General features: G+C 36.3%; 1 protein-coding gene across 3 annotated transcripts in view; it reads right to left on the bottom strand.

Moving 5' to 3' along the window:
* TENM1 (teneurin transmembrane protein 1) overlaps nt 1-27,211 on the bottom strand; it is a 657,629-nt gene that overhangs the window by 340,171 nt on the left and 290,247 nt on the right. For all 3 annotated transcript variants that reach the window (XM_030934095.1, XM_030934096.1, XM_030934094.1), the window contains exon 5: nt 24,255-24,493. In XM_030934095.1, the coding sequence (XP_030789955.1) occupies nt 24,255-24,493 (239 nt within the window). The remainder of the gene's footprint in view (nt 1-24,254; nt 24,494-27,211) is intronic.

The following is a 27,211-nucleotide window of genomic DNA, read 5'->3' on the forward strand; positions in this document are numbered from 1 at the left end:
GAGGCTTAAGTGGGTAAACAAAGCCACCAGGAAGCTCAAATTGAATCAATACCAAATTTATTGAGAGTTTTTAGCATGAAGGGCTGTTGAATTTTGTCAAAGGCCTTTTCTGCATCTATTGAGATAATCATGTGGTTTTTGTCTTTGGTTCTGTTTATATGCTGGATTACGTTTATTGATTTGCGAATGTTGAACCAGCCTTGCATCCCAGGGATGAAGCCCACTTGATCATGGTGGATAAGCTTTTTGATGTGTGGCTGGATTCGGTCTGCCAGTATTTTATTGAGGATTTTTGCATCGATGTTCATCAGGGATATTGGTCTAAAATTTTCTTTTTTTGTTGTGTCTCTGCCAGGATTTGGTATCAGGATGATGTTGGCCTCATAAAATGAGTTAGGGAGGATTCCCTCTTTTTCTATTGATTGGAATAGTTTCAGAAGGAATGGTACCAGTTCCTCCTTGTACCTCTGGTAGAATTCAGCTGTGAATCCATCTGGTCCTGGACTTTTTTTGGTTGGTAGGCTATTAATTATTGCCTCAATTTCAGAGCCTGCTATTGGTCTATTCAGGGATTCAGCTTCTTCCTGGTTTAGTCTTGGGAGAGTGTAAGTGTCCAGGAAATTATCCATTTCTTCTAGATTTTCTAGTTGATTTGCGTAGAGGTGTTTATAGTATTCTCTGATGGTAGTTTGTATTTCTGTGGGGTTGGTGGTGATATCCACTTTATCATTTTTTATTGAATCTATTTGATTCTTCTCTCTTTTCTTCTTTATTAGTCTTGCTAGCAGTCTATCAATTTTGTCGATTTTTCAAAAAACCAACTCCTGGATTCATTGATTTTTTGGAGGGTTTTTTGTGTCTCTATCTCCTTCAGTTCTGCTCTGATCTTAGTTATTTCTTGCCTTCTGCTAGCTTTTGAATGTGTTTGGTCTTGCTTCTCTAGTTCTTTTAATTGTGATGTTAGAGTGTTGATGGAACGTATCTCAAAAGAATAAGAGCTATTTATGACAAACCCACAGCCAATATCATACTGAATAGGCAAAAACTGGAAGCATTCTCACTGAAAACTGGCACAAGACAGGGATGCCCTCTTTCACCACTCCTATTCAACATAGTGTTGGAAGTTCTGGCTAGGGCAATCAGGCAAGAGAAAGAAATAAAGGGTATTCAGTTAGGAAAAGAAGAAGTCAAATTGTCCCTGTTTGCAGATGACATGATTGTATATTTAGAAAACCCCATCAGCTCAGCCCAAAATCTCCTTAAGCTGATAAGCAACTTCAGCAAAGTCTCAGGATACAAAATTAATGTGCAAAAATCATAAGCATTCTTATACACCAGTAACAGACAAACAGAGAGCCAAATCATGAATGAACTCCCATTCACAATTGCTTCAAAGAGAATAAAATACCTAGGAATCCAACTTACAAGGGATGTGAAGGACCTCTTCAAGGAGAACTACAAAACACTGCTCAGTGAAATAAAAGAGGACAAAAACAAATGGAAGAACATACCATGCTCATGGATAGGAAGAATCAATATTGTGAAAATGGCCATACTGCCCAAGGTCATTTATAGATTCAATGCCATCCCCATCAAGCTACCAATGAGTTTCTTCACAGAATTGGAAAAAACTGCTTTAAAGTTCATATGGAACCAAAAAAGAGCCTGCCTTGCCAAGACAATCCTAAGTCAAAAGAACAAAGCTGGAGGCATCACGCTACCTGACTTCAAACTATACTATAAGGTTATCGTAACTAAAACAGCATGGCACTGGTACCAAAACAGAGATATAGACCAATGGAACAGAACAGAGTGCCCTCAGAAATAATACCACACATCTACAGCCATCTGATCTTTGACAAACCTGAGAAAAACAAGAAATGGGGAAAGGATTCCCTATTTAATAAATGGTGCTGGGAAAATTGGCTAGCCATAAGTAGAAAGCTGAAAATGGATCCTTTCTTTACTCCTTATATGAAAATTAATTCAAGATGGATTAGAGACTTAAATGTTAGACCTAATACCATAAAAACCCTAGAAGAAAACCTAGGTAATACCATTCAGGACATAGGCATGGGCAAGGACTTCACGTCTAAAACACCAAAAGCAACAGCAACAAAAGCCAAAATTGACAAATGGGATCTAATTAAACTAAAGAGCTTCTGCACAGCAAAAGAAACTACCATCAGAGCGAACAGGCAACCTACAGAATGGGAGAACATTTTTGCCATCTACTCGTCTGACAAAGGGCTAATATCCAGAACCTACAAAGAACTCAAACAAATTTACAAGAAAAAAACAAACAACCCCATCAAAAAGTGGGCAAAGGATATGAACAGTCATTTCTCAAAAGAAGACATTCATACAGCCAACAGACACATGAAAAAATGCTCATCATCACTGGCCATCAGAGAAATGCAAATCAAAATCACAATGAGATACCATCTCACACCAGTTAGAATGGCAATCATTCAAAAGTCAGGAAACAACAGGTGCTGGAGAGGATGTGGAGAAATAGGAACACTTTTACACTGTTGGTGGGATTGTAAACTAGTTCAACCATTATGGAAAACAGTATGGCGATTCCTCAAGGATCTAGAACTAGAAGTACCATATGACCCAGCCATCCCATTACTGGGTATATACCCAAAGGATTATAGATCATGCTGCTATAAAGACACATGCACACGTATGTTCATTGCGGCACTATTCACAATAGCAAAGACTTGGAATCAACCCAAATGTCCATCTGTGACAGACTGTATTCAGAAAATGTGGCACATATACACCATGGAATACTATGCAGCCATAAAAAAGGATGAGTTTGTGTCCTTTGTAGGGACATGGATGCAGCTGAAAACCATAATTCTCAGCAAACTGTCGCAAGAACAGAAAACCAAACACCGCATGTTCTCACTCATAGGTGGGAACTGAACAATGAGATCACTTGGACTGGGGAAGGGGAACATCACACACCGGTGCCTATCATGGGGAGGGGGGAGGGGGGAGGGATTGCATTGGGAGTTATATGATGCAAATGACGAGTTGATGGGTGCTGACGAGTTGATGGGTGCAGCACACCAACATGGCACAAGTATACATATGTAGCAAATCTACACGTTATGCACATGTATCCTAGATCTTAAACTATAATAAAAAAAAAAAATCACAAGCATTCCACATGAAACCAGAAAAGTGCCTATATATCCACAACAATCCTAAGCAAAAAGAACAATGCTGGAGGCATCATGCTACCTGACTTCAAACTATACTACAAGAAACCAGCATGGTATCAAAACAGACATATGGACCAATGGAACAGAATGGAGACCTCAGAAATAAGACCACACATCTACAACCATCTGATCTTCAACAAATCTCACAAAAACAAGCAATGGGGAAAGGATTCCCTATTTAATGAACAGTGCTGGGAAAACTGGCTAGCCATATGCAGAAAACTGAAACTGGACCCCTTCCTTATGCTTTAAAAGTTTAACTCAAGATGGATTGAAGACTTAAATGTAAAACCCCAAACCATAAAAACCCTAAAATAAAACTTAGGCAATACCATTCAGGACATAGGCATGGGCAAAGATTTTATGATGAAATTACCAAAAGCAATTGCAACAAAAGCTGAAATTAACAAATGGGATTTAATTAAACTATAGAGCTTCTGCACAGCAGAAGAAACTATCATCAGAGTGAACAGGCAACTTACAGAATGGGAGAAAATTTTGGCAATCTACCAATCTGACAAAGGTCTAATGTCCTGAATTTAAAAGGAACTTAAACAAATTTACAAGAAAAAAATAACCCCATCAAAAAGTGGGCAAAGGAAATGAACAAACACTTCTCAAAAGAAGACATTTATGCGGCCAACAAGCATATGGAAAAAACGCTCAACATCACTGATCCTTAGAGAAATGCAAATCAAAACCACAATGAAATACCATCTCACACCAGTCAGAATGGCAGTTATTAAAAAGTCAAGAAACAACAGATGCTAGAGAGGCTGTGGAGAAATTGGAATGCTTTTACACTGTTGGTGGGCATGTAAATTAGTTCAACCATTGTGGAAGAGAGTGTGGAAATTCCTCAAGGATCTAGAACCAGAAATAGCATTTGGCCCAGCAATCCCATTACTGGGTATATACCCAAAGGAATATAAATCATTCTATTATAAAGATACATGCACACATATGTTTATTGCAGCACTATTCACAATAGCAAAGAAATGGAACCAGCCCAAACGCCTATCAATGATAGACTGGAAAAAGAGAATGTGGTGCAGATACCCCATGGAATACCATGCAGCCATAAGAAGGCATGAGATCATGTCCTTTGCAGGGACATGGATGATGCTGGAAGCCATCATCCTCAGCAGACTAACATAGGAACAGCAAACCATACAGTGCATGTTCTCACTCATAAGTGGGAGTTGAACAATGAGAACAAATGGACACAGGGAAAGAAACAACACACGCCAGAGCTTGTTGGAAGTGGGGCAAGGGGAGGGAGAGCATCAGGAAAAATAGCTAACGCATGTGGGGCTTAAAACCTAGGTGACAGGTTGACAGGTGCAGCAAACCAACATGGCACATATATACCTATGTAAGAAACCTGCATGTTCTGCATGTGTATCCTGCAACTTGAAGTTAAAAAAAAAAAAAAGAAATAACTTTACAATGATTTTTAAAAGTAAGGCACAAATTTAAAGTTACTTGTATTTAAAACGTATTGCCTTATTGTCGTGTTAATAATGATGCAAATCATGCAAAAATATTTCAAATAATCAATATGTTCATTTTAATTTGTCAATTAAAATAAAAATTGAAAATGAAAGGAAAATAAAATAAAATTCAGTGTAAATGCAAGATATATATGTTTGCTGACTTACAATGGTTTGGCTTTCAATTTCTTGACTTCGTGATGGTGTGAAACTGATATGCATTCAATAGAAAGTGGTACAATACTATCTTCTGATGCTGGGCAGCAGCAGCAAGTCACAGCTCCTAGTCAGTCATGTGATCATGCGGGTAAACAACTAACTCCCTATGTATCATATAGCCAGAATATTTTATACAGCTGTAGGCTAATGTAAGTGTTCTGAGCATATTTAAGATAGACTAGGCTAAGTTATAGTGTTTTGTAGGTTATGTGTATTAACTGCGTATTTGACTGTAGGTATTCTCAATTTACAATGGGGTTTATTGGGACATAATCTCACCAGAAGTCAACGAACATCTGAATAGTCAAATTCAGAATACTCTAATGCTGTAATAATGGGACATAAATTACTGTTAACTGTAGTATAAAAGTTAAAAACAAAAGTATAAAAATAGCTATAGCAATAATAATCTGTTAATGGATACACAATATAAACAGATGTAAAATTTGACATTAATAATATAAAATGTAGAAGGAAAAGAAGTTAACTTGCAGTTTTGTATGTGGTTGAAGTTAAGTTGTTATCAGCTTAAAATAGACTATTATAACCATAAGATATTTTCTGTAAGCTTCATGGTAACCACTAAGAAAAAACCTGTAGTCTATACACAAAAGACAAAGAGAAAGGCATTAAAGAAAACCACTATAAAAAATGATGAAATCACAACAGAAGACAACAAGAAAAGGAGTGAAGGAACTACAAATCAGAAAATAATTAACAAAATAGCCATAGTAAATTATTACCTTCAATAATTTGTACGTGGGCTAAATTCTCACATCAAACTATATAGAGTGGCTAAATGAATACAAAAAAACAAGATCCAACTATACCTTGCCTATAAGAAGCAACTTTAGCTTTATGGATGGACTCACATAGGCTGAAAATGAAGGAATGGGGAAAGGTATTCCATGCAAATGCCAACCAAAAGAAAGTAGTTATATCAGACAAAATAGACTTTGAGGCAAGATATGAAAAGAACCTAAATGTCTGTTGACAGATAAATGAATAAAGAAAACATGATACACACACCACACACACACACACACACACACACACACACGAATACTAATCATTCTTAAAATAGAAATAAATATTATTATTTGCAAAGGCATGGATGAACCTGGAGGACATTATGTTAAGTGAAATAAGCAAGGCACAGAAAGACAAATACTACATGATCTAGCGCACATGTGGAATCTAAAAATGTCAAACTCATAGAAGCAGAGAGTAGCGTGGTGGCTGTCAAGGACAGGAGGTAGGGAAAGTAGGGAGCTGATGCTGAAAGGCTACAAAGTTTCAGTTACACAGGATTAGTAAGTTCTGGAAATCTCATGTATAGCATGCTGGCTATAGTTAATAATAATGTATACTTCAAGTTTCCTCCCCTTCCCTCCCTTTCCCTCCCCCTCCCTTTCTTTCCCCTTCCCTCCCCCTCTCCTCCTCTCTCCTCTTCTCTTCTCTTTCTTTTGTCTAGGCTGACGTGCAGTGGTGGGAATTTGGCTCACTGCAACCTCTGCCTCCGAGGTTCAAGTGATTCTTCTGCCTTAGCCTCCCAAGTAGCTGGGATTACAGGAGTTTTCTTTTTTTTAAAAAAAGTACAATTTCCATTTTGTTTTTCTCCAGAGAGTAGTTTTCCTTCACTCTGTAAGGACTCAGCTCCTTACAGGGGCCTTGGTTGGGGCCATGGGGCAGAACCCACAGGTGTAAATAGGGGGAGGGGTATTTAGTCCTTGCAGGCTTCATGAGATCAATTCCTGACTACCTTGCTGTGAATGGCACAATTCGCACAGTAATATAGCTTCACATACAGCTTGGGAAACACTGTGAGCATTGAGGGCTCACTTCAGAAATGTCCCTCACTGCTGTGGCCTCTGCTATGTTTTTAATGACAAACTTCTTAATAGCCTTATTCCTGGGCATGTATTGAGCACAGTTCTTGTAGTGAACAGGCTGCATGTGACTGCAGGCCTTTTTGGCATGACCATTGTTCCTTCTTTCCTTTGGCATCTTGGAAGCAAGGATCCTACTTGAACATTTCTAAGACAGTGGATCTTAAATGCTCTCTTCACTAAAAACAATAAAAGGCAACTATGAGGGTGTTGGACATATGATTAATTTGATTGTAGTAATCATTTCATAATGTATATTGTATCAAAACATCACATTAATTTTTGTCATTTATACCTCAATATACCTCATTATACCTCAATAAATATGGAAGGAAAATGCAAAATAAGACATTGAAATACACTTTGCCTATCAAAATGGCTTCTTTTCTTTTTTATAAATGATGGTGTCAAAAGTTTTCCAGAGTTCAGAGGAATGAACACCCTCACATACTGCAGGTAGTATAAAGTGTTGCAAAATATTTGGACAAATTGGCAATATATATCCAAAGTGTTGGATTTTTAAAAAATATTTTTATCAAGCCATTTAATGATTAGAAATTTACAGTAAGAAAAAGGTGTGAGGCCGGGCGCGGTGGCTCAAGCCTGTAATCCCAGCACTTTGGGAGGCCGAGACGGGCGGATCACGAGGTCAGGAGATCGAGACCATCCTGGCTAACATGGTGAAACCCCGTCTCTACTAGAAATACAAAAAAACTAGCCGGGCGAAGTGGCGGGCGCCTGTAGTCCCAGCTACACGGGAGGCTGAGGCAGGAGAATGGCGTAAACCCGGGAGGCGGAGCTTGCAGTGAGCTGAGATCTGGCCACTGCACTCCAGCCCCGGCGACAGAGTGAGACTCTGCCTCAAAAAAAAAAAAAAAAAAAAAAAAAAAAAAAAAAAAAAAGGTGTGAATAGATTTAAAACACTGATATTCAGCATATTGTATATAATAGCAAGATTTTGAAAATTACTCAAATGTCCAACATTGTGTAATTGATCAGTTAGACAAATAACTATATACAATAGAAGACCAAGTTGCCATTAAAACTAGTACAGGAAAATATTTCATAATAGGGAAAAATGTTTACAAAGCAAGCAATAAAGCAGTATATAATATGAGCTCCATTTTAGAAGCTGTTCAGTGTAATAAGTGAGGGCACAGGCTCTTTTTGTGTCAGACAGATTCGAAGAGTAATAGCTTTTCCATTTATTAGCTATGTGATATTGTGTAAGCTCCTAAGCTCTCTGAGTCTCAGTTTTCCTATATGTAAGATAGAAATAATATAATAAGCCCCCCTTATCAGTGAGTAATATGTTCCAAGACCCCTAATGGATGCATGAAACCAGGGATAGTACCAAGCTCTACATATACTATGTTTTTTTTTTTCCTATATGTACATGCCTAGGATAAAGTTCAATTTACAAATTAGACAAAGTAAAAGATGAACAATAATAACAAAATAGAACAAGTATAACAACATACCATGATAAAAGCTATGTGAATGTGGTGTCTCTCTCAAAATATCTTATTGTATGTAATATTTTCGGATCATAGTTGACCATGGGTAACTGAAATTGTAGGTAGCAAAACTGTGGATGGGGAGCAGTATTGTAATACCTAATTTGAATGAGACTATGATTATGCATAAAGGGACCTACATGAGTTAAAGTAGAACACATGCTTATTTCTAGAAATTAAATGATCAATTTTTCCATATTACAAATATTAAATTATTTTTGTTGTTCAATGTATAGTCAATTACCATCATTCTTCTTTCTGACACTCAAATTTGGCCAATGAGAATCCCTTCAAGTTGGCTCCTGTGTCATTTTGACATGCCTGAACACTTCCTTGCTTTCTAGCACAAGATATCCCAGGCTTACCTTATACTTACTTTCGCTGCCACAGACCTAGAAACAGCCAATCCTTCAAGGAGATTTTGGTAGGAAATGTATTCAGAAATCAAAGTTTGGGTACAAGGTGTATTAATTACTACTGAGGTGTTATTGCTTTTAAGTCCTTTCAGGGGACAGACTAGAAATATACAAACAAATAACAAAATTTTTAGATTTTATAACCTGCTTTGTTCGTGTGTGTGTGTGTGTGTGTGTGTGTATGTGTGTGTGTGTATACACACATATATCTGGATTGCTATAGTTTGGATGTTTGACCCCCTCCAAATCTCAGGTTGAAATTTGATTCCAAATGTTGAAGTTTGGGCCTAATGGAAAGTGTTTGAGTCATGTGAGTGGATTCCTCAAAAATGGTTTGGTGCTATCCTGGCAGTAATAAGTGAGTTCTCTTCTTGTTCTATTAGTTCTTGCAAGAGCTGGTTGTTAAAAAGACCCTGGCACCTCCCTCCCCTCTCTCTTGCCTCTCTTGCCTTGTGATCTCTGCACACACTGGCTCCCCTTCTTCTTCCATAATGAGTGGAAGGGCTTTGAGGCCCTCACCAGATACAGATCCTGTGCTATGCTTCTTGTAAAGCCTGCAGAACCATGAGCCAAATAAACCTCTTTTCTTTATAAATTATCTAGACTCAGGCATTCCTTTATAGCAGCACAAACAAACAAAGACATGCATATATGCACAGTTTTAAAAGCACAAGTTCATATATATATATATATGATATATATATCAAGCTCATATATATATATATATATAAAATCTCCCCAATTCTAATCCAGCACTTCAGAGTTCTTCTTTCTCATTCCATATTTTTATTTCCTTTTCCACACAATGAATCTTGTTCCCAGTAACATCAATATATTTATCTGTTTGCTTATCCTATAAGACACACAAAACAGTACTGGAATTATTATAGCAAAACCATTACTAGCAATGAGCCTACGAAGTAAAGTTCAAAGTTTGTGTTTTTGTCCTTTGAATATATTTCCCTGAGGGTATACAGTTAGTTATGTATTCAAAATAATGACTCTTCTTAAACTCTTAAAATTTGAGACAAAGAAGAGAAAAAGAAAATGGAAAAAAAGGCAAAAGATATGAGCACACAGGTAACAAAAAAGATCCTTAAAAATATGAAAAGATAGTCAACCTTACTTTTTCTTAAGAGAGAAACAAAAGAAAACTACACTAAGATATCATTTCTAACCTGTCAAACTGATGGTTCAAAAGCTTGCAGCACAGTTTGATGGCAACGTCCATGGAGACATAAACACGTTCATACATTGCTGGTGGCTATACAAAATGGCTCAATCATTATCAATACAATTCATGAAAAGTTGCCACTTATAGTTTTTTAAAACTTGTCTCTGCTTCAATAGTTATTTCTCCTCATTTCTTACTTTGTATATATTTCCCCCTTTTCTCTTGATTTCAGATTATTTGTGTTCTGCCTACTTGTTAATTTTTAACACTATTTTATTTATCTTTCTATTATTTTTTGTTTCTTACTGCATTAGTTTCTGCTATATTTTTCTTATTTCCTTTCTTGTGTTTTCTTCTAGTTTATTTTATTGATTTTTCAGATTTGTTTTCTTTCATTTTATTGATGTGAATTTTCATCTTATACAAGGTTTAATAGTATTATAACATGTGGTGTGTTCATTATAATTTTTTCTTAGATATTTAAAAATTTTATGTTTTATTTCCCCTTACACACAAGCATTGTTTAAAATTTTAAAAAATTACAGATGGAAGGGCTTTTCTGGTATTTAAATATTCTTATTAATTTGTACTTTCATTTCACCATGATCTGGTAATGATGTTTGTATTGTTTCTAACTTATGAAACTCACTGAGTTGTTACCTAATATTTGCTCAAATTTTGTGAATGTTTTATGAAATCTTGATAAGAAGGCATATTCTCTAATATCAGGGTGTTAAGTTCAATACATAGCCATACGATCTATCTTGACTAAATATTCTCCCTTATAAGTGGGAGCTAAACATTGAGTACACATGTTCACAAAGAAGGGAGAAAGAGACACCGGGACCTACTTGAGGGTGGAGAGTGGAGGAAGATGAGGATTGAAAAAGTACTTATCAGGTACTATGCTTATTACCTGGGTGACAAAATAATCTGTATATCAAACCCCCTTGACACACAATTTACTTATAGAACAAACCTGCACATGTACCTCTGAAACTAAAAGTTAAAATATTATTAAGAATTACCATTATAGTACATAAAAAAGGATCTATCTTATTGAGTTTGCTTTCTTAGGTCTTCTTCTACATATTTACTATGTTTTGTCCACCTAACATGTCTTGAACTGAAAGTGGTGGGTCAAAATTTCCTAATCTAGTAGGGCTTATGAGTATAGTATTCTCTGAGTTCTTTTATGTTTAAAGTATTTTTCTATATCCTTAATAATTAAAGAATAACTGGTTTGAATAAAATCCTTGGCTCATACTCGAGTTATTTGAAAATTCTGGCCGGGCATGGTGGCTCACGCCTCTAATCCTAGGACTTTGGGAGTCCGAGGCAGGTGGATCACCTGAGGTCGGGAGTTCGAGACCAGCCTTACCAACATGGAGAAGCCCCCGTCTCTACTAAAAATACAAAAAATTAGCCAGGCGTGGTGATGCATGCCTGTAATCCCAGTTACTCAGGAGGCTGAGGCAGGAGAATCACTTGAACTCGGGAGGTGGAGGTTGCAGTGAGCCAAGATTGTGCCATTCCACTCCAGCCTGGGCAACAAGACTGAAACTCCATCTCAAAAAAAAAAAAAAAAAAAAAAAGAAAATGCTGCTCTACTCTTACCTTGCTTTGTCTGTTGTCAAGATGTCTAATGCCAATCTGATTCTCTTTCTTTCACAAATGATTCCTCCCACTACACGGCCTAGGGATGATTATAAATAAGAATTTAAGTTTAATATTTTTAGTAGCATATGACTTGGAGTTGATGGTTTTGAGTCAGTTTTTGAAGGTACTTGGAGGTAATTCCAAGGTATTAAAGGTTGTGCTCTTCAATACTTACAGTCAGGCCTATTATTTCCGGAAAATTTTCTTTGATTATAGTTTTAAATATTACTCCTATTTCATTGTTTTGTTTTTCTTCTTTGGGAACCATTAATATAATTACACGTAGTTTGTATTTCTTTGACTATCTTCTATAATAATTATTTTCTCTGATTTTTTCTTTAACTTCTTTCTTTATTTCAAATTCATTCCCTTTGCTATTAAAGTGCCTTTCATCATTGCATCTTTTTCATTTTAATATGTTTTCTCCCTTTGTCATCAGTCAGTATAGTATTCATTTTCATGATGGGTTTATCTTTTTCTTCAATTTATTTCCTGAGTTTAGTCAACTCTCATTTTGTACATTTCTGTTCTGAGTTTTAAACTTTACCATTTGAGCCTTTTTTATATCTTCAAATGTTTGTTTAAGGCTTATTTATTAGGACTGAGATGTTTTATTGCTGTTTTTTTCTGCTTTGGGGTTGGCTATTAGAAGTTATTTTTTAATCAAGTGAAATGATTAATTCTTATTTTCTAGTTCCTTCTTACAGAGCTTTGTGTAGGTGTTGTCTCCCTTTTATGTTCATTCTGAAATATTTTAGTTTCCTGGACCAGTAATAGGAGTTGTATGTAAATAGGAATCAGGAGTTTGGTGACTTATTAGATTACTATAATTATTAGTTCTTATTAAAGTGTAGCTTTTAAAAATCAATAATGCCTTTTGGGTAGGGGGTTTGGTAGATCGCTTAATTTTGTGATTCACTTTTATTTTTGCTGTATCCTGAAATTATATCTCTTGCTTTCTTCTTTCTCTTCACCACCAAGCCTCCAAGGGATATCTCTTCCAAGTTAATGCCCCCATGTCCTCCGAGGTTGTGCCTTCCCAAGGCTACCAACTTTACTTCTGTGAACTTTAAAGCACATTCCTTTTAATTTTCAGTAGCCATTGCTCTCATATACCAGGTCTGAGATTGTTCAGACAATTTTTTAACGGGAATAATTCTTCTTTTTAATGGGAGTAATTTGATCAATTTTGCCATAGCTGGGCCTTAGCTCTCATATCTTCTTTTCCATTCAGCCTCTATCTGACTCTCAGTCCTGGCATGGGCTGCAGAGATAACTCTGTGTAATTTGGGTGCTTATTTCTCTACCTATGTGTAATTTGAAGTTTGTGGAATTATCTGTCTCCTATTTACGTTATTGAGTGGGTTACAGGAGGTTTTACTTCCTTCTCTTGTGCATTTGAATTTCTTTTTGAATAAGGGAATGGAGAGATTTGGATTTAAAAGGCCAATGTCACCCTATGGGAACTCAGAACTCACTGTTAATATTTATTTTTACATTTATATAATACATATGCAGGCACACATACCTGAACATTGTGTACCCAGTATCTATAACACATTCATTTGAAACAAGTCTCTAATAATGGGTATGAAATATAATTTTACTGTGTGCTGTTCTTTATGTTCAGTTCCATGCATCTATGAGAGAATCATCCATGGTTAGGGCCATGATTTGCAACTGTGGATAAATCCAGATGTACTAACAGGGTGACTGTGTTGTATTATTAGGCATGTTTTCCTGCCCTTCACATAATTTCTCCACCTAGATTTTTAAGGCTTGGAAATTCATAGTGAGTATCTCACTTCTTTGGCTTAAAGTAGTGATGGCAAATATATTTCAACTTCTGAGTTGACTCTAATTGCAGAACTTAGACTTTTTTAGAATTAAGACTTTGTCTCCAGATAAAGCGCAAATTACCTAACGGAGATGTAATACACTTATCTTTGTTATAGCCATTTACTCCTCAGTGTGAATTATCTTATTACGTGGCTTCAGGCTTAAATATCTACATAGAAGGAAGGCAGATAATATAAAAGAGTGAAGAGAGTAGGATGGGTATTCGATGGACTGGAGCATTCATGGTCCTATTTAGCCCCAGTTAATGGTTCTCATACTATTTTTGCAACACGAAAGACTGAAATAATACTTGACATATAGTAGGTACTCAATAAATGCATAGGGAAATGGGAGAATGCAGGGCCAGGAATGCCAGATCTATTTTTAAAGAGAAACAAGAAATTTTATCTAAAACCTCTTGACATAAGATTCAATTCTGAATTCAGGTTTTGTTAGGGAGTAGAAGACAGGACTAAGTTCCTGATTTGGGGAGGGAAACACAAAGAGAGATTGAGACTATGGGTTTTGGTAATGAAACAGAACAGAACTGAACTGACAGACTGAAATAGTAACTGAGCCCACGACCTCAGCCTCATTAGCGAGAATGCTACTGAGACAGCCAGTGAGTAATCCAAATATTTTTATTTCTTTCCTACCTACTCAAATCACAAAAGACATATGCACTGTAATTGCCTATAAAAATAGAACTATATTCCTTAATTTGCTATGCATGCTAACAATGAATTATGCTTCTTTTAGGCCAAAATATGTCCCTACCCCTGGACTCCATAGTCTTCATTTTATCATTTTTTGAAAGTTTATTTAACTGTGATTGTCCATTGAACCTCTTATTTTTAAAATTTAGTGTTTTTTTCCCCTTCTAGTTAGTGGGTTCTACATTTAATAGTTCATTCATTCAAATGACTAGATTGTTGCCTATCAGCAAAAAGATTTATATGATGGCTAACCCAAGTTACATAATGGCATAATTTGTTTAGAGAAACCAAACTAAAAACATACAGAGGCAGGAAGAGAAACCAAAGATACTAATGGTTTATTTGGGTTTTGTACAGTCTTAGAACAGGCTGTGTTTTAGGCTTGACAAAGAAAGGATCTATTTGTACCATCTGGCTTTCAAATACTCCCACAGTCTCCTATGTTGGTAAATCTTAAGTAGTGCTATCTGTACAACATCCTATGAGATAATATTGAAGCAGGTGCTATTATAGCCTGGAGTAGCATTGAATATTTCCAGTCCTTTACATTTTCCCACTGGTATAAGAACTTTCACCTCCAAAAAGCCAAATAGTTCAATTAGGTTCAAAAGTCATACCACCACAATCAGACATTTAAAAAAGAAAAGCTTCTTGACTCTCTGCTAGGTGGTACAAAAACCAGTGAACTGTTTGTTAGCTTCAGAGAATTAGGGTTCAATAGGTTTCTATGTCTGGAGGTAGCACATGATCTTTAACAAAACCACTCCACTTCAAAAATTTCCACTTTCTTTCATAGTACAATATACTTGTCCTTAGTTTCTTGACAGCTGGTATCTCTCTCTCTCTCTTTCTCTCTCTCCTCTCTCTCTTATGCATTGTACAACTAGTATTAACTTAGCTGCTTGTTATGAGTAAAATCCAAACTCTTTTATCTGCTCTCTTTATTTAATGCTATTTTCATTTAACTCCATAATTTGATTAGTTAATTCTGCAAAGTTATTTGTGGATATGATATATATAAAATATTGCATTATTGTTATTTGCCACATTTAATATCTATGCTTAATTAAAATTAAAGTTCAAAATCAAAGGAAATGTATATTCTTAAGTGAACAAAGGGCAAAACTGAATTAAGAATGTTGAATAACGGGCTATTTGATTTAATGAAACCCTATGACTACCAAAGAGCGAAGTCTGCTTTGTCTGTGTAGCACAGAATGGTTGCAGTCAAAAATCACATTTCTATTCATTTTTGACCAGAGCCACAGCTAGTTTATCTGAGAGCTCAACCACTTCCTCTGGTATTCTATGTATATATGCTAGCCTACAGTTTCCTGATCATTTCATCAGGAAAGCTCCTTTAATATGAACCAAATGAAATAGAAGCAAGAGTTCTTTTCGAAGTGCCAGATCATATGTCTTTTCTTCCTGTTAAGAATTTCCCATTGTCACATCCAACCCAATAATCAAACATTTGTGAGGTCCTTCCTTAGAAACTCTTGACATAAGCAATTACTCTGGAAGTTAACTATAACACGGTACATAAGGTCTACGTTAATTAGACTGGCAACGCTTTGATGAGACTTTGACCAGTAGAAAATTACAGTGGGCCATCTTGGATCCTCTTAATTTGTTCACTACTGACCCATAGAGAGGAGTAGTAGCCCCAAGGAAGGTGTTCCTGAGATGTTACACTGTAATCTGAAATTCCACGTGGGTCTTGCCTGTATGGAGGATCCGATATAAAGTAGTGCTATTATTTAAATGCTATCTGTACTTTGGTGTAATTTGTTAATGGGCTTATAAGTCTACCCAGGAAAGACTACCTTGTGGGATCATACCTAGACAAGAATCTAGCCTTCCATGAACAAATGATTCATCTGGAAGGAACTCCTCATCCCTATTCCTTAACTAGGTCCAAAATATATAGAAGAATCACATTTTTCTGCTCTGAGTATGAAATCTAAAATTCCCATAGATCTAAATAGAAATCTAAAATTCCTCTCTGTCCATCTTCTCTTGGCTTTTCAGCTCGCTCACAGCATAACTCCCCTATAATATCATGAAGATCTCTAGACCCTTGGGCCCATCTCTTGTTTCCCATGCCATCAGCTTCCTTGCTCTGTTATTCCTCCTTTCTAAATTTTATTCTTTGGCTGATCACTGCAAAAACTTTATCATCAGCAACTATATGTCCTTATCCTTTCTGTCTTCTTGCTGAACTTGCCTTAGAAGCCTTCACCTTGATTCAAACAATAACTAGTCCTTAATTACTCTTCTTAAAACACTATGTACTCAGCTTCTCTACCTCAGCCCTTTACAAATGTTTTAGTCTTAGTACTTCTTTATTGCCCTTAAAAATCACTGAAGATGCCAAAGAGCTTTTGGTGACATGAGTTATATCTATATTAGAAATTAAAATGGATAAATTTTTAAGTATGTATTAATTTATTGAATATATAGATACCATTTCAACATAAATGACACATTTTGTAATAAATAATTATACAGTATTTTGCAAAACCCAAAAAATTAGTGAGAAGAGTGGCATTGTTTTACATTTTTGAAGATCTCTTTCATGTTTGGCTTAATGAAAAACAGGTGGACTCTCATAGCTACTTTAGCATGCAAATTATTGTGATTTCACATGTCATGTGGTCTCTGAAAAACTGCACTGCACACTCCTGAGATAATTACAGTAAAAGAGATAAATAACACTTTTATGGTATTATGAAAATCGTTTTACTTTATAGATGTTTTGACAGGTCTTGAAATTCCTAGTGGTTGCTAGACCACACATTGAGAGCCACTATTTTATCTTCATCATTGAATGTTTTCTTCCAATCTTTCTAGTTGTTTTTTCATAGTCTTCTTAACAGATTCCTTTTCCCTGGGCTTCCTGAATACCAGTATTTCCCAGAGTTCCAGTCTTCATGCTACTATTTCTTTCCTACTCCCATGATTTTGGTGTCCTCAAAGGTAGTTACCTCCAAAGTTTCAGCACCAAATATTTGATAATGTTCTAGGTGTCTCTACGTGTATGTCCATTTTCACCCTTAAGCCTCTTCCTTCCATTTGCTATCTGTCTTGACTAAATAGCATCACCATCTACCCAGTTCCTAAGCCAGATAACAACATTCTCTCTCCTGATACATCTTATTAGTCACTAAGTCAAGTGAGTTTTATCATTTAAATATTTCTCTATTCCATCTCCTCCTTCTCCATTCCCAGAAGTTTATGCTCTCACTATCACTCATCTGTATTACTATTATAGTCTTCTAATTTATCTCCGTGTTTTCAATTTTACAAACCCATCATCCTGCCTGCCAAACCCAACTTCCATACTGCCATTAGCGTGATTTTTCTAAATGTGAATCTGAGCAAATAATTGTCTTGCCCTAATGAAAAACCACAAAAACTCTCCATTTGTTCTTGGAATAAATTTCAAGGTCCTTACCATGGCTTAAAAAGCCTTCCATAATCAGCTCCTGCTTACCATCTTCATTTCCTGCCACCTTTCTGTATCTTCCCTTTTTTGCTTCCCCAGGTATTGTAATATATCTGTATTTATTAAAACATATTATGCTTTTTAACCTCTCTGTGAAGCAAATATTGCTGAACCCTAAATGGATAAGCCCCCACCCTGTAAGATGCTACTTGTTAGTGTTGACTATGATAAATCAGATATTTTGTTGGTGATCTGGCCCTCCCGACTCTGGCTGTTCTATATAAAAATTTAGTCATATTTCTGAAGTTTAAAATGGGTTAACCTGCCATCTGTTTAAAAGCCATTGCTCTAATTTAGTGTATTCTTATTCACTTCAGAGTAAGTATAGCTTAACGACTTATGCAATGTGGGTCTAAAATATTCACATATCTATGTATGTACTATATATACAATTTGGGTGGAGAGAAACTGAGTTAAACAGTAGCTAAATTTCTTCTTTATGAAATAGAATTCAAATTATTTACTGTGAACTCACAGATTTCTTGAGAAATTTTTTTTTTTGTCTGAGTTTGCATGATTGATTCTTCCTGTTCTAAAATGTCTTAAGCATGCAAAACTCCAAAATGACTAACCTCCTGTCCAGTTCCCCTTTATTATGCCTTCCAGTAGATCTTTATATATTTCACAGAGTCTCATTTTAATTTTCCTAGCCGGGTTAAGAAAGTGCTGTATGAGAAATACTTAGTAGAGTGACTGCCTCTCCTTGAGACAATAATCTCTTGATGCAATACATATATTTAGTATCTACTACTCGTTCACCCAATAAATTATTTCTTTTACTCTGTGTCTTAAATACACAACATTCTGGAGTTCTAAGAAAAAAAATAAGTATGGTATTTGCCTTTCACCAAGATGTCCTTAGTCTGAGCAGCAGAACCTAACTCTGATTCTAGAAATTAGTTGTATTTGACATGGATTCATCATGTCATTTTAGTATGTTTAATTTGGATTGGATTTATACTTTTATTTACGGCAGACAAGAATGCCACTTAACATGGTCGGGTAAAACTTATGGAATATATTATACCGAAAGATGATGTAAGAAGAGTCTACAAATCTTTTTTAAAGAAAGGTTCTGATAAATGCATGGATAGCAGATTTATAATTAGACTGAAGTTATACCACCATTTTCCAGATCCCTGCTTAGAGACATTGCTAGAAGGTTGGTAGATTCGTGAATAGGAGGAAAAGTCAATGCTAATACAAAAACTGTCAGTATTATCATGATTGGGTCTATAAGAATGAATTGGAAGAAGTAATAATATTAAGCATGACACCAAAAGGATTGATAATGGTCTATAGGATAATGTGAAATGCTTTTTAGTATTTTATGCTGAGTCATTTCTTGAATGTTATAAGCTGTAATGCATTTTAATGAAAATGTGTTTCAACCTAGATATGGCCTTTAGATAAAAATACAAAACCATCTGAAGGGTCAAAACATCATAGAAGAGGGATATTAGTAAAATAAAGGCAAAGTGACAGCTATTTCAGACCAGGCAGAACGAAACAACAAACTTATTAGAGGATTCTTGTGAGACAGACATTCATGCTCTGAAAAATTGTTTTAGACGACTTTGGAAAGAAGGGAAACAAAAGCAGTTCATGTTAGGATGAATTATATCCTCATTATGCTTACCTCAGCTCAAACTAAATAATCTTCATAATAATTCTATTTCACTAATAATTATCATTAATCTTTATTCAGCTATGCTAAGCAATGTCCTGAGTGTTTTACAAGCTTCAACTCATTTAATTATAAAGACAATCCTTGAAGAAAGTATTATCAACATTCCCATTTTATAGATGAGGAAACGTAGGCACAGAAACATTAATGAAGTTGCTAGTACTACAAGTGAAAGAGTTGGGCTTTGGTAAGCATATTTATCTACATTTAGCAAATACTGTGTGAGGGGACATTTTATATTTAGATTTAATGGGGGAAAACTCCATTTCTATCCTCTCTGTTAAAAAAATCTAAGTTCTTGAATTTTCCAAAGTCAGAACATGCCACATTCCACTTTATTTCTTCCCTGTATAGTGAGGTATTTGCACTTTCTTTTTGAGACGTACAAAATGAACACAAACCACTCCTTTCATTCTATCATTTTCAGCACTCTTTTACTCCACTGTAGTAAACCCCCAAAATAGGGCAATTTGGGCCAGTGCAAAGAAGCAAAAAAAGCACTTGAATCTGTGCTATTGAATTTTGCTGCAGAGAGCAATGTGAAGTAGGCCCTTTGCCCTCTTGAATAGTTTCATCTCTAACCTTTGGATCAGAGAACTGGGTACAAAACTCTATCTCTTCTAGTTCTATATTGTTAATATCCATTGTGGTCAGCTTTCTACATGTAGGCTATATAGTATGTCATGACAAAATTTATGGACTGAAATTATTTCATCTGCACAGTTGGAATACTACCTGAATCCCCTGAAGGTGGTATGGATTGCTACTAATCTCATGGCAAAGGAAAAGGATCATCCATGTCATTAACTAATGATAATGGGTATGAGAGCCAGAAATCCCTACTCTTCAGCTCATTCAATGCAATAGTGCACTTGACCCCAGGCATACTGTATTCATGTGAGTTTCTATGCATGTGAGATGCTGTAGCCTCTTATACAATCTGCTGACTGTGAAGAAACTTGATCAAAACATCAAAGTTTGCCAGAGAAGCTGTGTTTGTGCCCTTCACAACCATTGATGAAGTATCTTAACCTCAGCTTCTCTTGACACCTTGCATATGGTCATCTGTCTTTCTGACTACTACTTCATATGGCTTATTTGTAAATTCAAGCAAATGTGCTTCTGACTGGCACTGATAGATCACTGATGCCAAAATATCAGAGAGGATGAAGCATAAGGACATATTTTTTGATTCAGATGGAAAATATTACAGATTTATGAGGAAGTGATGACAATAGCTATTCCATGGTATCTGTATATAGTCAGTATGTTTCCATGCCTCTCTTCACCAACTTTTTTGAACTCAAAACTTATTCAAAGAAATGATATTTTTCCCTGATCCAAAAGGTATACTGGGTAGGTGTGGGGATAAGACTGGTTGGCTGAACAACCCAGCTCTGGCTTTTCACGTGCTGGATTTCCACTGCTTTCCAATGACCACTTACAGAGCTATAATGCACAGAATGACTATTGATGTCCCATTGATATCGATGCGATTTTCCCTAGTGGATTGAGGGCAGCACAGCATACAGCCATTAGTATCTAAAGGTTACGTATAATGGATAATAGAGGAAAATGAAATAGCAGAAAGGAATTTGCACGGGAAACAGAAGCAGCAAGTAGTTTCACTGAAAGATTTTATTTGGGTTATACAGCAACTGCAAATAGGGATTGAAAAAAAATGATGACTTACAGACTCAGCAATAGTCAAGAATGAAATGGTTTCATATTTTGAAATATAATACTTTTTTATTTCAACCACAGAAAGCCATTTAAAAATCATCTTGTATATTATAGCTCTTATGTGCCATCTTTCACCTGAAGGCCTATTTATGAATTTTTACTCTATCCTTCTGAGGTGGTCACCAATATGGCACAGATGGGATAAATCAAGAGAGATTTTTACTGACTTATCCAGTCACATAATGTCTAGTTCATGACAGAACCAGGAACAAAGTTCCAGTGTTTGCCATAAACATCTTCTCATATTGTACCCATTCAAGTTACTGTGCCAGCATTTAGCCTGACATTTCTGCATCTAAAAAATCTCCCAGTAAATGATTTCAACAAATATTCCTTACCAATCAACCAATCTTAGTGGCACTCACTATGGGAATAGATGACTTGGTATATGTAATTGAATTTGTAATTTAATAAGAAAAAATATCTGGTGGATTTATTCAGTAGACTGAGAAGTAAACAAGTTATAAAGTTTACTTCAGTGCTAGAAGAGCGGCAAGGTCTAGCACTCAAGAGTCAGTCTGCTCTGGCTTGAAGCTCAGCATCCTTATTTCTTAGCAAGGTGCCCTTTAATCTCAAAAGTGGCCTCTTAACACTCTATGTGGCCTCTTAACTGTGTTGTGCCTCAGTTTCCCCATTTATAAAATACATACGTATTGATAGTTATCCTTAAAGATTGTTGTGAGAATTAAATGAGCTAATACAAGTAAAGAGCTTAGCATAATTCATTTTTTTCAACAAACTTTTACTGAAAGGGCTTATATGTACCAGGCACTGTTCTTGGTGCTGAGATACAGCCGTGAACAAAATTGTTAATTCTGGAAACTAGTGAATTTTAATCGTGAATAATAATTATTATGGTAACAATGGTAATAGTAATGATAATATTTAACATTTATAGGCTACTTACTATATTTCAGGCACTACTCCGTGTGCTTTACTTATATTAACTCATTTAATTCTTTTAACAATCCTATGCTATAGGTACGATTTTAAGCCTATTTTACAGATGAGGAAATGGAGACCTGAAAAGGTTGCCCAAGGAAACATGCCTAATAAGTGGCAGAGGTCTGTAAAATCCGTGTTAATAACTATTGAACTATACTCTCTTATTTCCATGCCAAGTTGATATGCCATTGTTTATTCTATTAAAAAAGACAGTCCTTGAAATAACTGAAATGTTCCACTTTCACTGATGAAATGAATAAATATATAACTAAGTTAAACAAGTTTCAGAATATATAATAAAATTTTGATATGGGAGTGGCCATAATAATAAATTTAAATAGAAAATTAGGATTAAACATGGTAGAAACCTAAATAAAGAGACTGCTATTACTTGAACTTTTTTATACCAAGGGTTAGGGCTTGTATCTAAAACATTATCTCTCTATATAGTAAAAGTTAATAGAAAATAACCCAGAAAAAATGTTTATCGCATAATTGAGCGAGACCATTTTAAAGGGACTCTAATGTATTTAAACTTTTTATATTATTCCTTATTTTGAACAATATATTAAAATCATGTTTGAGTTGTAGAACTTTCTCATCCTTTGCCTCCATCCCTTCAGCAGTATTTCTCATTACAGGTCACTACAAACCAAATAAACACACATGTTGGGTTATCCTGAAATGTCTGAGATAAAAGGCACAGTTTTGACATTATAGGATAATATCGTCCATGTTAAATAGAAGCATTGTTCAAATGCATTCAGCTTATGTGATGAAAATATAAAAGAGAGAATCATGAACATCAGCACAGGCTATGATCCTATACTTTTTACAACATCAGTGACCTCCCTACAAAATATAGCCATTTATTTGCTTACCATCCACTGGTCTATGATGTCTACACAATCTCATTACGTGAACTTTTAGATTATTCTCATTTTAGATAAATGGGAATCAACAAAATGTACTTTATTACTTATAAGAAGGTCTAAGTCTCTTTTTATCTTCCACTCAGAATCATATTCATTGTGTCTTAGTGGGTAGATATGCTTCAATTAGGTAACTGGGGTAAACCTGAAAATAATTTACTAGGGATATACCTGGATAGAATTTGTTTTCTACAATGATATTCTATTCATTCTAGGAATAGTGCTGCCACAAAATATACACATTTCTTTTTTTTTTTTTTTGAGACGGAGTCTCGCTCTGTTGCCCAGGCTGGAGTGCAGTGGCCAGATCTCAGCTCACTGCAAGCTCCGCCTCCCGGGTTTACGCCATTCTCCTGCCTCAGCCTCCCGAGTAGCTGGGACTACAGGCGCCCGCCACCTCGCCCGGCTAGTTTTTTGTATTTTTTAGTAGAGACAGGGTTTCACCGTATTAGCCAGGATGGTCTTGATCTCCTGACCTCGTGATCCGCCTGTCTCGGCCTCCCAAAGTGCTGGGATTACAGGCTTGAGCCACCGCGCCCGGCCCAATATACACATTTCTTAAGTCGGCTTACATTTTAGACTGCAGAACCACTCAAGAAAGTAAATTAATATTCAGTCACAATAAAATGCCATCCAGAAAAATCAATACAATTTGCTACCAAATGAGAGTGACTTTAATCAGGGTGTCTCAAGAACAACAACATTTTTCCTAAAAGTGGAAAGAGCACCTTATAACTGCTCTCTGCTTTACTTTTCAACACATAGTAATCACACAATTTTGCAGTCATTTACCTAGTGAAATAAGAATACATTTTTTGGTCACGGTGTAAAAATCTGAATCTTGGGAAGAAATTATGTACTGAATTTTCTGATAGCTTCCAAATAACTGGGGCTTTAATGAAATTGCTACCTGAAAATTCCGTAGCAGTATCATTGTTTAACGATAATTTAAGAAGCTATTGTAGATTGGTACTTATGACTTCTAATGGGAAAACCATAACAACCTTTTAATTGAAGGGAAAATGGTTAACTACAGTAATTGCAATCAATAAGACTGTATTAGTAGTATAAATATTTCTTCTCAAAGAGCATTCTTTACTCTCCTCAGCAGTATTTAAGGTTAGGAAGAAAAAAAAGAAGAAGAAAATCAATTTGTTATAACACTAAGCCTAGGTCCAAATTTGTACATTCCAGAATAGAGAGAAAAACCCCCCATTCCCACCACAAGTAAAACAAGACTTTGATTAAGAAGAAAACTGAGGCATGACAAAAAGGACTTACCAATCACATAGGCTAGTAACAAGGCCAAAGTCACTGTGATTGCAGTGGCGCTCAATGCTGTGCACTTCCAGTTGCAGCACCTGTAAGGTTTGTTAAAGGTAAAGGCAGGTCGGGAAAAGGTGCTTCGAGGAAGAGGCCTGGGAGGGGGCGAGTACACGGTATTGGATGTCAGAGGGTAGTTCTGACTGGCTGCACTGAAGATCGCAGAGGAACCAGATCCATGTTTGAACAGGAAATGCCTGTGAAAGGGAAACACAAGTTTGAACTATAAAAACCAAAGCCAGTTGCTACAAGTTACAAAAACAAACTCCATTAATTTCAAACAATCATGCTATAGCTGAGCTCAAGGGAACTGGATAGGGCTCAGCAACATTTTCATATACCTAAGAGGTAATTCTAAATTGCCCTTGTTGTTCTCTCTCTTTTCTTTGTCTTTTTCTTTTCTTTTGAAATCTAGAACTTTAAGAAACAGGCTTTGTGTTCCCCAATTTGCTGGCTAGTGAGTGCTAACATTCCACATTTGGTGTTACACACTACACCCTTCCCTTTCATTAAATATGATCATCAAGAGTTGATTCAAAACCAGAGATGTATCATTAGGCATTTTGATCATTAGTATGGCCTAGACACCAGTGTTTGAGATTATCCTCAGTACTAAACTTTAGAGACTAGCTTCACAGTCATATTTTCATTCAACATCTTATAAAAATTATCAAATATACAGTCAAGTTGAAAGAATTTTATAATAAACAACCATATACTCACTAACTAGATTCCACAGATAGCATTTGACTGAACTCACTTTGTCACATACTTATTCATTTCTCCATTCTTCTCTCCATCTGTCAGTTTTTAGTTTTGTTTTTGTTTTTGTTTGTTTGGTTGGTTTTGTTTTGAGATGGAATCTCGCTCTGTCACCAGGATGGAGTGCAGTGGCGTGATCTCAGCTCACTGCAACCTCTGCCTCCCGGGTTCAAGCTATTCTCCTGCCTCAGCCTCCCGCGTAGCTGGGACTACAGTGCATGCCACCACACCCAGCTACTTTTTGTATTTTTAGTAGAGATGGGGTTTCACCATGTTGGCCAGGATGGTCTCAATCTCTTGACCTAGAGATCTGCCCGCTTAGCCTCCCAAAGTGCCGGGATTACAGGCGTGAGCCGCTGCACCTGGCCAGTTTTTAGTTTTTAAGCATTTTGAAATATGTTGCATACATCAGTATACTTCCCTTCATATATTTTAACTCACATTAGCTAGTTTGATATTTTTACAAATTTTAATGTAAAATTTATGCACAATAAATGTGCAGTTTTATGTGCACATTTGCTGAGATTTGACAAATGCTGTCACCTATCCAACCCAAACCCCTATCAAGATGTATAACATTCCCATCAAGCCAAGAAGTTCTCTTCTGTCCTTTCTAGGTAAATCCCTATTTCTATCCCCAGAGAAAACCACTATTCTGCATTTTTTCCCACCAGACATTTGTTTTGCCTCTTGTAGAACTTCATACAAACAGCGTCATGCTACTGTCATGTTTGAATTACTAAAGAAAGATCGTTGAGTGTTCATGACTATTGTAATATGGGCATTTTGTAAACAGTAGTAATGTATTCACATGGAAGGAGTTGCCAAAAACAAACAAACAAATAAATAAATAAAATTGCATATACTTCTTTTATACTTGTACAACAAATAAATAAAAGTACTTTTATACTTGCTGAGTGCCAAGTGTTGTGCTGAACACTCATTAGTATCTCATTTGCTCTTTACTCATATGATATAGTGTATACTATTATCCTCATTGTGCCTTTATGGAAATGGAGACCAAAAGAGGTTAAACAACTTGCCCATATTCACCTAGCAAGTGAAGGACAGAGCCAGAATCAGAATCTACGTCACTGGGGTTCCAATGTCCTTAATCTTTTTTTTTTTTTTTGAGACGAAGCCTTGCTCTGTCACCCAGGCTGTAGTGCAGTGGCGCAATCTCACTGCACTCCAGCCTGTAACTTCCAGATCTCACTGCACTCCAGCCTGTAACTCCAGCTCACTGTAACTGCCACCTCCCAGGTTCAAGTGATTCTCCTGTATCAGCCTTCCAAGTAGCTGAGACCACAGGCACTTGCCGCCCTGCCTGGCTAATTTTTTGTATTTTAGTAGAGACGGGGTTTCACCATGTTGCCCAGGCTGGTCTTGAACTCCTGAGCTCAGGCAATCTGCCTGCCTCAGCCTCTTAAAGTGCTAGGTTTATAGGCATGAGCCACTGTGCCTGGCCAATAATTTTTCATAAACTTTTTTCTTTTCTTTTTTTTATCTTTAATTGACATATATAACAATTGTACATATTTAAGGGGGTATATATGAGACAGGAATAGTGTAGGGTGGTTGCAGGAGAATAAAAAATTTCCAGGCAGCAGTTTCACATGATTAGAGGCTATGGGCTATTAAGATCCTGAAAAACAGGATTTGGACCAAGATGGCTAAGAGTGACTGGACCCAACATGGTGTGGGATTTGACCTAGGTTTCACCTCGGACTTCATTATATCCTCATTAACATACTAAATCACGCAACCCACCAGCACCATGACAGTTCCAGAAATACCCATGTTTGGTGTAAAAATGGGTGGCACCACAGTTCCAATAAATCTACACCTTTTTACAGGAATTTTCATGAATATTCTACCCCTTGAATAAACAAACCCAAAAAGGTAGCAGCCCCAAACCCCTTTGTGGGTGATTCTTTCTTGAGTACACTTATACTCCCTTTTCTTGAGTGTGTACTTCTCCCTTTGCAATAAATGTCCATACTTTCACTATTTTCCAACTTGTGCTTGAGTTCTTTCTTGCAACAGTGTCAAGAGCCTGGACACCAGCTGTGGTCAAGGTCCCACCAGCATTTGGGGACTTCCCCCAGCCTACCAGCATCACTTAGTGCTGTTTCAATACATATACATGTAGA

The sequence above is a fragment of the Rhinopithecus roxellana genome, chromosome 7 (genome assembly GCF_007565055.1).
Source record: "Rhinopithecus roxellana isolate Shanxi Qingling chromosome 7, ASM756505v1, whole genome shotgun sequence".
NCBI classification, from domain to species: Eukaryota; Metazoa; Chordata; class Mammalia; order Primates; family Cercopithecidae; genus Rhinopithecus; species Rhinopithecus roxellana.